This window comes from Lucilia cuprina, chromosome X (assembly GCF_022045245.1).
Source record: "Lucilia cuprina isolate Lc7/37 chromosome X, ASM2204524v1, whole genome shotgun sequence".
Classification (NCBI taxonomy): Eukaryota; Metazoa; Arthropoda; class Insecta; order Diptera; family Calliphoridae; genus Lucilia; species Lucilia cuprina.
Window position 1 is genome coordinate 8,525,320 of NC_060949.1, and position 18,624 is coordinate 8,543,943.

Consider the following 18,624-nt stretch of genomic DNA (forward strand, 5'->3'; position numbering starts at 1 on the left):
ATCAAGAATATATATACTTTATAGGGTCGGAAAATTATATTATAGAAATTACAAACGGAATGACAAACTTATATATACCCTTCTCACGAAAGTGAAGGGTATAATTAAGCACAGCCCATCACTTAATAAAGAAATCGTATCACTTTTGTATTATTTACTACATAACATGCAAACTATTTAAGCTAAGTTATGTAATTCAATTTAAATCCTAATTATATGATCTCAATCTACATCAACACTACAATTCTATGAAACTATGTAAATACTAGGGCATTCAATTATTCGGATTTTTGTCTTATTCGGTTTATTCGACAAATAATTATTTGAGGTTTTACGTTAGCCGGTTTATAATCGGATAATTAAAAATTATTCGGTTATTTGAATAAAAGGACTAGACTAATACCTAGATGTTATTATTGCTTTTAACAATAATTTTCTTCATATACACCCTGTAACAATTTTGAAAAAAGCATTCACACATGGAAAAGTTGATAAGCATGTGAAAAAAGATTCCACTTAAAGAATTGCGTACTACAATTTTTATGTCCTTATAAAAGGATTTCAAAGTGTAAAGGACTACAAACGGATATTTGTCTCACTTAGAGAAAAAACGAAAAAGAAATTAAATTTAAAAAACTTTAATTTTCGACTCAAACACTTTTAACTACTATTTTGTGACAAATTTTCTTTAAGATTTCCTATTTTTTCTTGATTATCTTGATGATTTGAAATAAATTATACTATTTCGAAGCAGAGGACCTCAGCTTCATTTGAAATTAATATTAATACCAACTTTTTAATATAAATTTGGAATTCCATAAGAGCTGATTAAGAAAAACTGAGTACAAAGAGTTAATTCTAATGGTCCACAGTTTCCTGTATGCATAGATTTTTTTCATGTTTTAAAATAACTTTTGCAATTTTTATAAACAAAAATATTATTTTCACTTCTTTCACTTCTATTCTTTGTTTAGTTTTTTATCAAATGCTATAAATTATTCCTGTTTATGTGAAATGCTTTTCTATATAAAGAAATTACGGTTTTTAAGATTTTCATCGAGTTCTAGTATTCATACGTTTCATTGAACACTAGTTCAACTATAACTGTTGCTGAAAACTTATTAGAAATACTTAAGAACACAACAATGTTCCCAAAAAATTGGTTGTAAAAATATAAGCGATATAATTATTTCCATGATTTCTTTTCAAAAATCATCAAATAAATTTTCTTTATTATAGAAAATTGATTAAGAAATTAAGAAAAGAAGAAAATGTATTATAAAAATATTAATTTTTTTTAGGAAATACATAGTAATTTTACTGCTAAATAGTGAGTTTTTCTTAATCGGTTAATTGATAGAAATTATTCGGTTTATTCATTATTTGAAATTTGACAATTTTCATTTATTCGAATGATTAATCGTCAAAAATTAATCGATTAACCGAACGACGATTAATCGTTTGAATACTCTTGTAAATATGCATACTTTAATTGCTAAAATATATTTTTTTGTTATTAAATTACAGGTGTCATCTATCAACCGCGTTTTAAGAAACTTGGCATCACAAAAAGAGCAACAAGCTCAACAGCAAAGTGAATCAGTATACGAAAAGCTACGAATGTTTAATGGACAATCTGGTGGTTGGGCGTGGTATCCAGGTAACACGACAACTGCTCATTTAGCCCTACCTCCAACACCTGCCGGCGCATCCTTAACAAGCCAAATAACACGCGAAGAACTACTTAAGCGAGGTAAATGTTATGAATTATTACCATGCCAACATTATAATAAATCCCATAAAATATATTTCAAAATACAGACTTATACACACTTCTCATGAACGTCGTTGTCATGTTAACAAATAACTTCCATCCATATATTTATCTATCCACCCATCTACATTCAGTCATTCATTCATAAAGTTTGTTATAATTGTGTATAATTGTAACAAAATGGCTAATAAAGTTATTTGATATTTTTTATAGAGTGACAAGTATTGAATAAATATCATTATAGTAACAAATTTGTGTATATTATATAGTAATACAAATTAGATATTTATTGGATTTTAATAAATAAAGGTACGTTCACACCTAACAAATATTTGCCGAAATATTTGTTAGGTATAAAATTTTACTGAATACTGTAATTGAAAAATTTTTCAATAAAAAATAATTGTAATGCAAATCTTACAGAATAAGTACTCAATTTTTTTCGGCAAACAGTAAAATTTTCAACCAAAATGCATTATTATTCTCATACAACTATTATCATATTGATCTCTTTTACTATATTTCTATTAATAATCTAACATTATAAAATATAATAAATGCTTCCAACAAAAAGCTAAGTTCTTGCTTTCTTGTCCTCTTACAATCCCAAAAAGTAAAATTATTTTCATTATAGCTACCTGTGATGATAAATATGTATTATATTAAAAACAAGTATGAATGTATAGTCGGACATAGCCGACCATATGATACCCTACACCAGCCAGTATGTATGTTAAAAATGGGGATTATTTAAAAAAATAAAGCATTTGGTTTGTTTTTATACCCTTCACCTTCGTGAGAAGGGTATATATAAGTTTGTCATTCCGTTTGTAATTTCTATAATATAATTTTCCGACCCTATAAAGTATATATATTCTGGATCTTTATAGATAGCGGAGTCGATTAAGCCATGTCCGTCTGTCTGTCTGTCTGTCTGTCCGTCTGTCTGTTGAAATCAGATTTTAGAGGACCCCAGATATCGGCGAGATCCGAATCTTCAATAATTCTATTAGACATGCTTTCGAGAAGATCGCTATTTAAAATCAGCAAAATCGATCGGTAAAAAACGGAGATATGAGCAAAAATCCGAGACAACCTCTGAAAATTTCATCAAAAAATTGTTATAAAAGCAACAACAACACTGAATATAGAAAAAGATGTACACGTGTGTGTGTAGATGTATTTGGTTTTATTCAGCTGTGTATTTTTTTGTATGATTGGAATCCAAACATACAAAGTATACACAGCAAAAAAAATATGATTTGCATTTTTTGTTAAAATAAAATAATTTTCCCTTTTGCTTTGCAAATATATTTTTTTATGAATAAAAAAAAGTATTTAAAACGTTTTCAATTGTATGAGAGTAGATTGTGAGTTATTGTACAATAATTTTATATGCGAATAATGTAAGTTTGAAATTTAAAACTAACACAAATTTTTTCCAAGTGCTTTTTAAAACAATTTTTTTCACGATAAACAAAAACAAAATCTACGTCTCGTCAATGTTTACCAGTAATGAATCAGAGGTCGAAGTCGACCGGATTCGAGCCGTAGCTTAGCCGCCGCCGAACTATATTTAGTTGCTTGAGCCGCCGCCGAAACATTCGGCTTAAATCGACTCAAATTTTTTTAATGTTTTTATTAACTAGACTGTAAGATCAATTATGTTTAAAATACACTATGGTGAAGGGTATATAAGATTCGGCACAGCCGAATATAGCACTCTTACTTGTTTAACTTTATTTCGGAATATTTTTACTTTTTTTTGGCAAAAAAGATATTTTTTACAATAGGGCTCAAAGGGAAGTAGGGCAAAATATGGCCCTATCCTTAAAAATGTTGGTAGGGGGAGTTAAGTCTTCTTTAATATTATTTATGTATAAAATTTAAAAGTGTTATTAGTGTTTGTAAGTGAATTTTGACCTTTAAGTCATTTTCTGAAGGGAAGTTTGTATGAGGGATAGGGTCAAATGAAGCCCGATCATTACAAAAGTCGGTAGTGTCATTTAAAGTTCTATAAAACTAAGTTTTGTCGACTTTTGTTAACATAATATATAATTTAAATTAATTATAAGCCAAAAGGCCCTATTTGGGGCGTACGGTTGTATGGGGGCTAGTCGAAATAATGGACCGATTTTAACCATTTTCAATAGGCTTCGTCCTTGGGCCAAAAAAAGTGTGTGTGCCAAATTTCATCCAATTATCTTGAAAATTGCGACCTGTACCTTGCGCACAAAGTTTACATGGACAGCCAGCCAGCCAGACGGACGGGCATAGCTTAATCGACTCAGAAAATGATTCTAAGCCGATTGGTATACTTTAAGGTGGGTATAGGACGAATATTTTTGTATGTTACAAACATCAGCACAAACCCAATATACCCTCCCCACTAAAGTGGTGTAGGGTATAAATATGTTGAAAATGGAATTTTCAGTAAATACTACATCTTTTGCAGTTAACAGTAAATTTATTGCAATTATTTTGTAGTAATCAGTAAAATTTACTACAATTTTTTTTTACTAACCAGTAAAAACTTACTGAATATTGATTTTTTCAGTAATCAGTAAAAATTTTCAGTACTGCAAAGTGTCCATCTATGATTTGTTCATGATTTTCGTAAATGCAAAAAATAACAAACATCGGCACAAACACATAATACCCTCCCCAAAAAAATAAATATGTTATAAAGTTCTTTAATTATTAAAAGTGCAAAATAAAAGAAAAAATTCCAAAAATGCTAAAAATATTTAAAAAAAGACGAAAAAGTGCTAACTAAAACATCTAGCACAAATGCAGCTGACGAAAAAATGTTAAAATTACACTTTAAATTCCATTATAGGAGCACTGTTATATTGTTACCTAAAATTAAAGAATTCTAAATGCTCAATGCTAATAAACATATGTCATACGATCAGGATTACAATTTTGAGGAAATTTGTTTTCTTTCAGCCTTTAGAAATTGATTTCTTATCGTTAAATTTGCAATAAATAAAATAACAACTTTATTTTAAGACAGACAATAAATAACAAATAAAAGACTTGTATTGAACTATGACCCCATATTATTTTGTGTTTTGTTTTTATTTGTATAACAATGTTTCGGTTGTATTTAATGAATGAATGGTCAAATTTTCTTCTTAATGTCATTGCCAGTAGCCAATTATTCTAGTAGAGTATCATAACACACGCACAAAATCAAACAAACATTATTTTCACAGATGTTGCAAATATTCTATATTAGGGTGGATTTCGTTTACACATTTATTATTTTATTTTCTCATATTTTAAAACATTTTTATTCATTGTCACAAAAAAATTTTGTTTATATCTACAAACTTATTTTTAACATTTCTGCCAAATCGGGTGAGAAATTTTTCATAAAATTATTCAATTCTTATTCTTATTGACAGACCTTTTTTGGTATTCAGTTTGTTATTGGTAAACATCTGAAGTTAACAAGTTGTTAAAATCGTAATCAAGATATCACTCAAAAATACCGCGGATATGATTTGGGCCTATCATTATGTTAATACGAGTAATGATTTAAAACTTTGACACATGCAGAAATAATATTTTTGAATATAATAATCATAATTATGGTAATAAAAAGTTATTTCTATTATAACAAACCATCATTATCAATCCGAAGTTATTTTTCTTTTAAGAATGTTGAATTTTTCAACCACAATTCTCAAAATCGAGGCAACGCCCTAATGTATCGGTTGTATTCGTTTTGCTGAGGCACACACACTACATATTATATCTGAAATATATGGGAAGTTAATTTGATGACTTCGATTTACATCGTTATTATTAAAGGCCATTCATTTCACTCACATATTTAGTTACTTAATTACTATAAATGACAAGAACAAAAATGTCGTAAACAAAACAATAACAGTAACATCAACATCAGCAGTAGAAAAAAAAAAACGAAATGAAAATAAACAGAACGAACAAAACTGAACTAAATTGAATTGAACAGAATAGAGGAGAACATAGAAAAACATATCATAACTGTCATCAAATGTTTGTCCAACAAACTGTATAGATTTGTTAGTATGTCATTGATAAATTGTCCATGAAATTCATCCAACCATTCACACAATCATCAAAAAAATAAGGAAAAAAAACAACATCAAATCAAAAATAAGGGTAATTTTATAATGATATACTTATACAAATTAAATATAAACGTACACAATAACAATATGTACATAACATACTTATCTACTACGAGAGTGTCATAACTCAAAGTTAGGATTATATATATTTTTTCATTTGTAGTATTTTGTATGTTTGTTCGATATGCAAAAAATAATTTTAAATTCAGATGGGAAACATATAACCAGTGTTTACTTTTACTAATATATTAGTCTGCATTTGCCGCAAATTACATATTTTTATCACTCGTCATACTAAAAATATTTAAACTTTTTCAGATTTAAATAACATACTATAACTGAATATATGGTGTACATAACAATTTTTGTTATTTATTCGGTAATGTGGTTTGAATTATTGGTATTTGCAACTGAAATATTATTTATTGAAAACAAATTTGTGGATTTTGTGTATTTTAAAATATATTTAATTTTATTTAAAATATTTACAATAAATTATGTATGAATAAACTTACAAAACTTATATAGATATATAAGTTGATGGTTGATAATGAAAATTTGATGTTTATGTGTCGGAAATTTTGCTCTTCATCCTGTCCAACATGTCCAAAGAATAGTACATTTCCGCAGCTGTAAAATTATGAAAACTAAAATAACACAAAATATATTAGAAGATAAAAAACATATTAAACATTACCTTTTCTATCCGATCTTTCCGATTTTATTTATACGCAAATTCAATTTGCCTTTTTTAAATATAACTTCAACCAACTTATTGGTTGTGAACATCGAATTTGGTTCCTCTAATCATCATTCAATTTTAAATAATATTATGCACATCTGAGAATCCTTTAAATCCTTCAAAATGGTATATTATTGGCTAATATCGGATGTATACTGTAGGAGTAAAAGGGGTCACAAAAACCAGACTTGCTTATTAATTATATAGATGATTAAAATTACAAATAATTTTCTAAATATACATTTTTTAAACATAATAAAAAGGTCAATGTAGTTTTATATAGACTAACTATTACGGGGCTTCCAAAATTATCCTTTTTAAGATTTTCAATATTTTACCATCATTTACTTATTTTCCAATGTTGAGATAAATTTTTAAATTTACCTTCTGCACTTTTTAGTTTGATAAATTTATAAAATTTACATATTTTATTTCACGTTATGTAAGTATTGCTCAAGCCAGAAACTGCTGAAATATTTACATTTTAATAATATTTTTTCCGTTTCCTTTCTTCTTAAATAAAATATTGCACTGGCAATGTATCATATGTATATATCACATAGAATAATAAAAAAATTAGATCATTATCATTATTATTGTCACAAACTTATATACTGTATTATAAGTTTTATAATATGTGGTTATTTTTTTGCAAACATTGTATTTCTACTTAAAAAATAAATATGAAAACTTTTAACCCCTTTTTACAAAATGTTTAAAATTAAGTTTATTTCAAGTTTTAGTATATCCATTTCAATCAAGTTAATTTTCAGATAATTTAAAACCAAATAAGAAAGTAAAGTTATCGTAGATCGACCCAATGATACTTTACACCGATACAAATAATTAATAGAAGATCATGTACAAAATTTCATTAAATTATCATGTGCCAAATTTAATTAAATCATCTCCAAAATTGCGACCTGTAGTTTGATTGCAAGGTTTACATGGACGGACCGACAGACGACACAAAAAATGATTCTGAGCCGATTGGTATACTTAAGTATGGGTATAGGTTAAATATTATTGTGCGTTGCAAACATCAACACAAACTCAATATACCATTCCCACTTACGTAGTGTAGGAAATAATTAAATTTGTATCTGAAATTGCAATTGATTCGTTAGGTACCTACATGAAAGTATTCATAGAAAATCCTGAAATTTTTTCAATAAATTGGAGAACTTGTTTTTACGAATTTCCTATTTTAGTAAAAAATACTTGGCTTTATGAATTTTTTGTTTGATTTTGAATTTCATTAATAATCATAAAACTAATTAATAAAAAATTATTAAAAGTTGCTTTTTAACTGATAACCGATGAAAATATATAATGATTTCCAAATGAACAAAAAATATATACTACATAAAATGTCAACTAAATGTTATATGCTGAAACAACTTAGTTATCTTCTTACAAATAAAATATAGTTTTTGTAATTATTGTAAACACCTTTGACTTTAGTAAATTTAAACACACCTCTGTCAACAACAGAACATTACTAGATTTACACATTACATACTTATTAGGTTATAGACGTAGTATCAGGAATTTATGTACACAAAAACCTTAATGTGTTGGGGATAAAAGTACACAAGTTACCACCATAATTAAATGAACATCACTATAAAAGTATATATTAAGGTCGTTTTTTTATTTTTTTCCTTCTGGCAATTTCGAGGAGCACGAAAAGCAAAAAAATAGTTTTCAATATTTGTAATACTATTATAAAAAGAACTTAGTATATATATTTTATAATAGTAAATAATTAATAAGTTAATTTACAATTATTAATTAAAATATTAATACATTAATGTTTTCTCAATTCAAAATTGTGAGAATTTCAAATATTCCAATGTACTTTTAAAATTGCTTTAAATAAGAAATGTAATTTGATGTAATAAGGCAATTATTGCATAAAAAGTTATTAATCGAACGCTTATTGAATTTGGTATAAACATCATTGTCAGCTACATTTAGCATCATAAAATACATGCGCTTTAAGATCAAAAGAAACTTTGATGATATTTGCAGATAGAATCTATAGACTATACTCTATCTATAGGCTAAACAATAGACTAGGTTATAAACAATAGACAAACAATCTTCTATATATATAAAAGAGTACCGTTACTGACTGATGGATTCATCATCGCACAGCCCAAACGGCTGAACCTGGAATCATGAAATTTTGACGGTAGATGTGTTTTTGGTTATTTAGATCCACTAAGGAGGGATTTTTGGAAATTTGCACATTTAATGGTAAAAAGGGTGAAAAACGGGTAAAAAAGGTTTTCTTAATTATCTTACACAATATTAGTGATACAAGAACAATTTTAAATGTATCTGTATCTACTCTTAAAATGAGCAGATGGGTGTCTGGTACTTTTTTGAAATTCGTACTTTTACGGGTTAAAAATATGTAACAAAGGTGATTTTGGTACGTTTTTTGGCCCTTTATAACTTTTGAACTAATTAACATAATCACATTTTTCTAAATATTTTGGATACATCTATCAAAATTATGAGACAACTGTTTGTTGCAAATAGTTACAAATTGTTACAAATTATCGAGTACGCTAACAAACCTATTTTCAACAAAATATATTTATTTGAGATGTCACACTCGGAGAAGATATGTATATGTATACAAAAAGTAATTCTGAGTCGATGCACAAAGGTTGCATTCAGTGCCATCTTAGAGTAGCAATTAATAAGGACATAGTAAATTAGTATTATTTATTTAAAACCAATATTTTTGGCTATAACAAACATCGGCACAAACACATAATACCCTCCCCAAAAAAATAAATATGTTATAAAGTTCATTAATTATTAAAAGTGCAAAATAAAAGAAAAAAATCCAAAAATGCTAAAAATATTTAGAAAAAGACGAAAAAGTGCTAACAAAAACATCTAGCACAAATGCAGCTGACGAAAAAATGTTTAAACAATTTGCCCCATTTGTGTTATTTTCCTACTTTTTTCTTTTGTTTACATTTTCAATCATAGGTTTAAAAAACATATGTTCGTTTGCAAATTTTTTACTGGGGAAAAATGCCCAGTAAAATCAAAAAATTCTTTATAAACGAATTGTCTTTTTAATCGCTCTTACTTATTCCCTTGTTGCAAGTTTTTGAAAGTAAGCGAACGGAATTGTTGCAAATAGTTACAAATTGTTACAAATTATCGAGTACGCTAACAAACCTATTTTCAACAAAATATATTTATTTGAGATGTCACACTCGGAGAAGATATGTATATAAAAGGATGTAAAAAATAGAAATCAATTACATTATTATTGTTAAACAATTTATTGTGGAAACTGTTTATCTGAAATTCGCCTATTTTTTGAGATACTAGTATATTTGATATAATTATCACACTTTACAGTAGTTGTGGGTACACTCTTTCTATTATTAAAGAAATTAATTATACAATCCACACTATAGTGTAGGATTGTAAATAGCCAGCCGCGTATCCAACTCCTTTTTCCTCGTGGATTCGCGCCTGTAACATACATTAAAATTGCAAAAGAACTTATCAGGAGTAATTAAAAAAAACAACAATGTTCCTCAAAACTGGTTGCTGAAGAACATGCGATATAATTATTTCCAATTGTACAGTTGCTGTTAAAGAATCAATCAATCAAAGTGTTTGTGTATGAACAGGTATATTAAAAAAATTTAAATGTTTCTGAGTTATTTTAATAAAAATCATCTATTTTCATCATAAATTTTCTTCATTATTAAATGAAAACTGAAATATAAAAATATAACAGTTCAACTCCTAAATAGTAATGAACGTGATTACTATTATGTATTTAGTGAAAAAGTTTTTCGGTGGAAACATATAGTACAAACGGGACAAACCTAAAGCTGTATGACCACACGTTAAAATTTTGATCAAAACTTGTTTATGTATTAGTAATTTATACCAGAAATCATTGAAAAAGAAGAAGCATAAAGAACATGTACACAAATTTTTTATAAAAAATTTGAAGTGTGGCCATATAGCTTAATCTACTTTTTTGTCATTAAAATGTCTCATTATTCGAGACAATGGATAAAAATTTTTATAAATAGTATACAACTAGCGATTTTCACTGACGATGTAGCGTTTTAAATTTTAAAATATTAAAAACCAAAAAAGTATTTTCACATATAATTTTACAGTAACAAAATATTAATATTAGAAATCTTAATTTGAAATGTATTTTACATATTTAAAGTTATTTTTTTTAATTTTGTCTTTTTTAAAATAAATTATCTTCTATTTTTATTTACTAAAAAATTGTCATTTCTAGTCAGCTGCATAAAATCATTATATTTTTTTTGATTGAAAGTAAATTAAAAATTTCTTTCTATCATAAAGTTACTGGATATTTTTTAATAGGAAGTACACACCTAATATCACATACAACTAAGGAAAATTCGATATTTAAAATTCTACGGAAAAACACTAATTGGGACGTATGAATTCTGGAACTTGTTGAAAAACATCAAACATAAAGTTAATTAAATTTATTTCCTCTAACATAAAAAAATTTTTATTAAAAAATTAAAAAAGAATTTAACACAAAAAGTGGAAAATTACATTTTTATTTGTTATATGAAGAATAATATTTCAAAACACATAATAAAATAAATATAAAACTTTAAGTTTTTTTATATTACTAAATTCGAATAATTTTGAATTGTCCTATTATTATCCTGCTAACATAAAACCTCAAATAATTATTCGTCGAATAAACAGAATAAAATAAACAGGCAAATAATTGAATATCCAAGTATTTAATTTGTAATAAATAATGTAATAATAATATGTAATAATACTGTGTAAAAAATTTAACTAAAAATATTACCCAAAAATGGTTTATTTTTATACCCTACACCACTTTTGTAGGGAGGGTATATTGGGTTTGTGCTGATTTTTGTAACATATAAAAATATTCGTCCTATATCCACCTTAAAGTATACCAATCGGCTTAGAATCATTTTCTGAGTCGATTAAGCTATGTCCGTCTTTCTGGCTGGCTGTATACGTAAACCTTGTGCAACTTCTTTTGGCACAAGGACGAAGCCTATTGAAAATGGTTAAAATCGGTCCATTAATTTCACTAGTCCCCATACAACCGTACCCCCAAATAGGGCCTTTGGGCTTATAATTAATTTAAATGTCAACAAAATTCGACAAAACTTAATTTTATAGAAATTTAAATGACACTACCGATTTTTGTATGGGGGCTTCATTTGACCCTAGCCCTCACACAAACTCCCCTTCAAAAAATGACTTAACTCCCCTACCAACATTTATAAGAATAGGCCATATTTTGCCCTACTCCCCTTTGAGTCCTCTTGTAAAAAATCTGTTTTTTTGTCAAAAAAAAGTAAAAATATTCCGAAATAAAGTTATAAAACAAATCAAATGCTTTATTTATTTAAATATTACCCATTTTTAACATACAGACTGGTGTAGGGTATCATATGGTCGGCTACGCCCGACTATACATTCATACATGTTTTAATTTATGATCACATTCTAGTCATTTATGGCTCTTGTGCGCGATTAAAATTATCACATATGCGCTAATTTTCTGATCATATATGATATATTTGTCGGAAGAAAATAGTACCCAAACGCGACTCTTCTAAAAGAGATTTTTATAATACACATTTCTGATTAATTTCGAAATGCTGGTCGTTTTAGAGTTATTTTCGAATCATATTTTGTTTTTGTATTTGTATATATGTTACAAATAAATAAATAGTTAATACAGAAAACTGAATGATCTATTTATGATTGATGATATTTTGTTACTGTAGTTTTTCAAATAATCAGTTTTTAAACATATATCTAGATCTTTTCGAAATGTTTTTATTAAGTATCTTATTAATCATTTTAGGTCAACAAAAGGAGTCAAAAAGTACTTATTTATTAATCATCCAACAATCTTTTAAATGCTAGCTGGGTATATTCCAGCTATCATTTTGTAAACATATTTAAAGCAGATGAAAAGTATAAAATTGTATCTTGTATATTTGTTTTTGTTTGTAAAGGAACAACTACATTTAAAAATTATTTACAAATGAAGTTTTGACTCAAAGATGATTTGGTAGACAATTTTGTGTGGCCTAAAATAAGTTGATATAATTCTCATTTAGTTTATAAGGTAGAGTTTTTTATAGTTATTTCGTTCAGAAGAACTGTTTTTTGTTATGTTTGTAACTTTCCTAAAAAATACTTAGAAAAGGTCCAAAAATTACTAAAATATAATTAGGAATTGACTCTAAATCGACCAGTATATCGGAATGAGTCGGAACTGATCAGAAGTTGGACTCATAAAAATAATACAAAAAAGTGTGTCTCTATGTCTGTGAGCAAAGAAAATTATTATATTCTTTACTATCAGCTAAGTGAATAAAGTCCACGTATCAAGAAATGAATTCGTATGTTGGTCATTATTACTGCGTAATCAACTTTCAGTTCGATTTACCATTGTTAAAAATGTATTATTTATTAAAATTTGAGTTATTGATACTATATATGTATGTATTGAATGTATGTACATTGTTTTCACTATTACTTAATAAATATTAGTTACAAACTACCACTGTTGCTTTGTGAGGCTGTAAATTTTCAACTAACCACTAATTATTTATTAGTGATAGTGAAAAATATAGCATTATCACTAACATTAAGTGGAAACTGCGAATATAGTGCACTAAATCCAACTCTAATTTTTGCAAATTTTGTTAAAGATATGTATGAATATGCATTGACACTCTCAATATAATTTCGGCGTTACTCAATATAATTTACACGTTTAATTATTTTATAACATATTAACGAATAAATTACGAAAATACAATTAAAATGATTGTCATTTGATTAACAAAAGTATTGTTAAACAATTGGAACATTTATTAATCCAATAATTAATTTTAAATTTTAGCTAATTCAAATATATTAACCTAAATTGCAAAAGGGCGTAACAGCCAAAAAATTTAAAAACTACGTTTGCATTGAAAATGGTCCACTTTATTAAAAGTCATATTTTTATTAACTTGTCTATTATCAAAAACACCGATTTTATGAACATGAAATTCAAAAGGTCGTAACAACATATTAGTCATTTGCACAAAAATAAAAGTCAGAAAGAGCAACATACTTAATAGAAATCTCTTTCGCACATTGTATAGATAAATTAAATAAAACATATTTGTTGATGTTAGGTTATAATAAATGTAAGAAAAAGTATTTTTAACAACAATAGTTTTAATTTTTTGTTTTTTTTTCTTGTAAAACTTTAAAAAGTATTGTACTTTCCTTTTGCATTTCAGGTAACTTTATAAATTATCTTAAATTTTACTTACAAAAATATGATTGAAATGTTAATTAAATTTTAAGATTTTTCTTTAAAATAAAACATGATAAGCATTAGTTTTCAACCTAAAAGTAATTAAAAATCTATATGAGAGAAACAATTAAAAACTAGTAAGAGTTCGACTATGGCGAATTTTATATAAACACCATCAAACCTTATTCCGTAAATGGAATGCTTCCCTATAAACATTAGGTTTATATTTGAAATAGGGCTTAAGTCAATTATGGTCACATCCCTTTCGGATTAACAAAATATTGATTTTTAAAAACAAAATATTTTAATCCAACTTCTTAACCATGAACATATATGGGCGGTATGACCAATTGTAAAATTCGGTAGACAGATTTTGGCTTGTAAGAAATTTACTTATGTGTATCGAATTTCATAGCTATACTCGGCATCTTAAACCAGTAACGTGCGTTATAGTAATTTTCTGAGGGAAGGGTCAATTATAGATTCCTTATAATGGTAGCTAAATCGCATTTTTAAAACAGTAATGACTGTTAAAGCAAAAACGTGGACAGATATTGTCCACTTTCAATACCAATCATTACCTACGGGGAATATTTGCGTAAAATTCAACCTCTAACTCTTTTCGTTCGGATAGTATAGTGCTTTCAACAGACAGATATGCCTTTATCGTCTTGCAATTGAATATGGACCCAGAATATATATACTTTTGTGGGTCTATGATTAATATTTCGATGTGTTACAAACGGAATGATAAAATCAATATGCCCACGATCTAAAAACTTTTTTCATACATGGAGACAGGCAGACGGACATGGCTTAATCGACGCCGCTGCCTAAAAGGATCCATAATATTTCCATTATGGGGTCGGGAAATCATATTATAGAAATTACAAATGGAATGGCAAACTTATATATATCCTACTCAAGAAGGTGAAGGGTATGAAAAGAAAACAAAAAAGTTGTATGCAAGAAATGTGCATCATTTGATTAATTTTAACGCCGAAAAAAACGTCCCACGTACCGCGACATACGCACATGTATGTACATATTGTATATGACTTATACATGCAATTTAAAACATATAGCTATTTAGCAAATACACACTATTGCTATCCTTGTCGGACGTACGAAATAATAGTACGTCATATAATTGGTTACTTTTTAGGGTGTGTCTTGCAATATACAACCAAACAACGCCTTGGGTCATACCTTTCATTGTCAAGCCTCATAATTTTGGTTGGCTGGTGTTTTGTTGGGGTGTTTGCGCAGCAAAAAAAATATGTACATACATACAAATGTAAATGTTTAATTTATATTAGGATGGGTGCTTTTTTTAAAGTGCTGAACATATTGGACGTTGGTACTTTTGGACATGTAGACATAAAGTTTGGATTATAATGTAGTACATATGTACCTATAGCTTTTCGTAAAATTAAGGCATGTTAGATCTTTCGTCAGCGAAATAAATACGTATATACACACATATGTATGTATAAATTATTAAATCTTACAGCAAAATTTTATATTACATAATATTTAATCGCTTGACAAAACTCCAATTAATGAAAAATTTAAAATATACAAAAATATGACGAATTTTAATGGTCAGTAGGAAAAAAATCTGATGCATCAACACTTAATCGCTAGTGTATGTTCAATTTTGGTCCTATCGGATAACGGGAACGCATGTTGAATATCTATTAATAATAAACAATTTGATAAATATTTTTTTATTTCTTAATAATTTTATTTATACATACCATACTAAGGTATAAAAAACAATAACATATAAATATTTGAAGTGGGAAATTGCCAAACCCTATTTATCCTTCAAATTCTGATAATTCGGTTTCCGATACCAGGTCGCATTATCCGGTTAGACTTAAATTTAACATAAGTACATACAATTAACTAAAAAGCTAAAACTTCTAAGTAAAAAATAAACTAAACTAAAATAACTTACTTGCACTTAATTTTGCACTCCGAGGAATCTTTAGAGAATTTTAAATATTTTTTTAAAGTATTATCTATATAAATAAAAAAAATGTTTGTTAATAATCGATAAACTCAGGTACTACGGCACTTGATAGGGCAATAATTCAAGTATGTGTTTCAGGGATCATAAGAAGCAGTTTTGCTCCTTTAACCTTTTTAATTAACATTTAGTTTCGAAATTCTTGGCTGGCTATTCTCTAGCCATTTTCCGTTTTCTTAATAATCATTAAAAGGGTATTATACATTTAACAGTTTTTTTTGGATTTGAAAGCTTTAAAGTTAATTGCATAAATGCATAAAATGAGACCCATCTAACGAAAATCGATTATTTTGTAAATAACAAATTTATGGAGAGAGTATAGAACAAAGTATAACAAGTAGTCCGACTCTCACATATAAGAAATTACTCTTTCGCATCTACGAGTGCCGTGTGAATTCGATTCTCTTGTGAGAAATTTAAACTTGCCAAAAGAATCAAATGTTTCACTTACTTTTTTGGCCACTTTTAAGGATCGTACGCGAAATTGCAGTTATCCACAAAAAACTGCAATTTTTTAAATAGTTTTAACGCACTTTTGATTTAGAATTTTGTTTAATTTTCATAAATTGGAAAAAATTCATTTTTGTTGTTGTTGAATTTTATTTTACAAACAGAGTTTATATTTTTGGTATTGAAAATACAAACAAATTTAAAATTGTAATTTTTTATAAACTCTGAGTGTTTAAAATGCACCAATACAGATACATTTTTGTTACCAACACATATAGAGTTAGTTACTTTTTCACTAACACAAGCTTAGGGTTAGGTACTGCTGTCAAAGGGTCGGACTACTTGTTATACTTTGGTATAGAATATATAGAAGAATATTTAAATTTCTTTCGATAGTTAAACGGCTCTATTTCACTAAAGATCTGCCAATGCTCTAACATCGATGCGAGAGCAGCTCCGTTAGGTTTTTTCTTTAAAAGGCTGAAAGTTAGGGGAAAATAATACAACGGTTTTATATCTACTCTGCGAAAGCCCTGCTTTAACCAGAATTATATATAAATATAAATATATTTAAAAAATGTTTTATAAGTGACATTAAATTTATTTCGTAAAACATTGATTTGGGTTATCGGTCTTGAATTCTCGACTATATTTTTTTCAGTTGTTTTAATATAGATTTTAAAATGTGTAAAATGTAATTCTCCTAGAAGCACTGATGGAATTCGGTTGCAACCATAGTACCGTGCAACATCGACGAAATAATGCGCATGGAAGTCTACCTTAGTATTTTATTGACTTATCCCGATTTGGTAGATATGTGGTATGGTACATGGGAAATTCTTTTTAATTTAGATTCAAAAAAAATTATGGATTAAAAATGCAAATGAAATTAACCGATTCTCATTAAATTAAGTGGATGGATATCAGTCCACATTTAACGCTGTCTTCCATATAAAGCATCGTTCCGAACAATAATTTGTAAAAATATATTGGATAACTATGCAAAACTAAAATCAGCAAGTACGAGTCTTATATTCGTCTATGCCGAATCTTATATACCTCGTTTGAAATTTACTTATGTCGAATATTATTTTATCTAGGTATATACTCGTATTTTTAGGCCAGTTATAAGCGTTAAAGTAGTATTTGAAGGGAACCTTATATTGATGGTGGGTATACAAATATGTTTGAAAAATGTGTTCTATCGAAATTATTTTTTCTAGTAAATGAAATTATTACTAAAAATTTTATTTCAAATAACTTAAAACAACGCACACGTTTTTGCATTTCGAACATCTAGACGTTTTGCAGATGGATTTTTGTTTTATAATTACTTAATATCCTGCTAATATTTTAACTTATTTTAATTATTAATTCCAAATTCAATATAAATGTTTAATTTAAACTCTTTTAAAAAACATGCGAATTGATATCTGAGTCTCATGCAGATAATTTCAAAACCCTAGATTAATCATGGCTTTTTGATATATCTTCGTCCTTTTAGAAATAATTTATTTTGCTATAAAATTGTATTAATTCAATGTATCCGCCATATAGTAGTACATATAGGCGAAACTGAGGCGGTTTTTACACAAAAATTTATTCCCTTCACACAGACGAGCTCTGAGAGAATAAAACAAACTTGTGAGAACTAAACGTACTCACTAAACTTCAAATTTTCTTCACAAAATTAGTTTTTCTTATCACTTAAACTTAATGTTTATTATTTTTTTTCAACACTTTTTAAAATAATTTATATTTTACAAACGAAAAAATACATATTTTTTATTCTTTGAAATTTTATTTTAATTAAAATTGAAAAATGAAAAGTTGTACACTTTAGTATTGAAAATTAAAAAAGTATTTTACATACTTTTTTTCATTTAGCATTAGTGCAGAAAAAATAACAAAAAGACGTGTTTATAATAAGTTTTGAGATAAAATATATTTTCAAAAAAATAAATAACTAAAATTTTCATTCACTGCCATATAAAATTTCATTCATAACACACAAAGAATAACGTCCATAAAATACATCTTTTATTTAGTACCTTTTGAACAACTGTGTTTATTTTTGTGCTTCTACTAATACATTCTCACCAGTAAGGTCTTTGACAGGGGACTTAGGTCCTTGACAAT

General features: G+C 27.2%; 1 protein-coding gene across 2 annotated transcripts in view; it reads left to right on the plus strand.

Annotated features, from left to right (window-relative positions):
• LOC111683117 (paired box protein Pax-6) overlaps nucleotides 1-18,624 on the plus strand; it is a 58,569-nt gene that overhangs the window by 17,214 nt on the left and 22,731 nt on the right. For both annotated transcript variants that reach the window (XM_046954407.1, XM_023445150.2), the window contains exon 3: nucleotides 1,528-1,753. In XM_046954407.1, coding sequence (XP_046810363.1) covers nucleotides 1,528-1,753 — 226 coding nt within the window. The remainder of the gene's footprint in view (nucleotides 1-1,527; nucleotides 1,754-18,624) is intronic.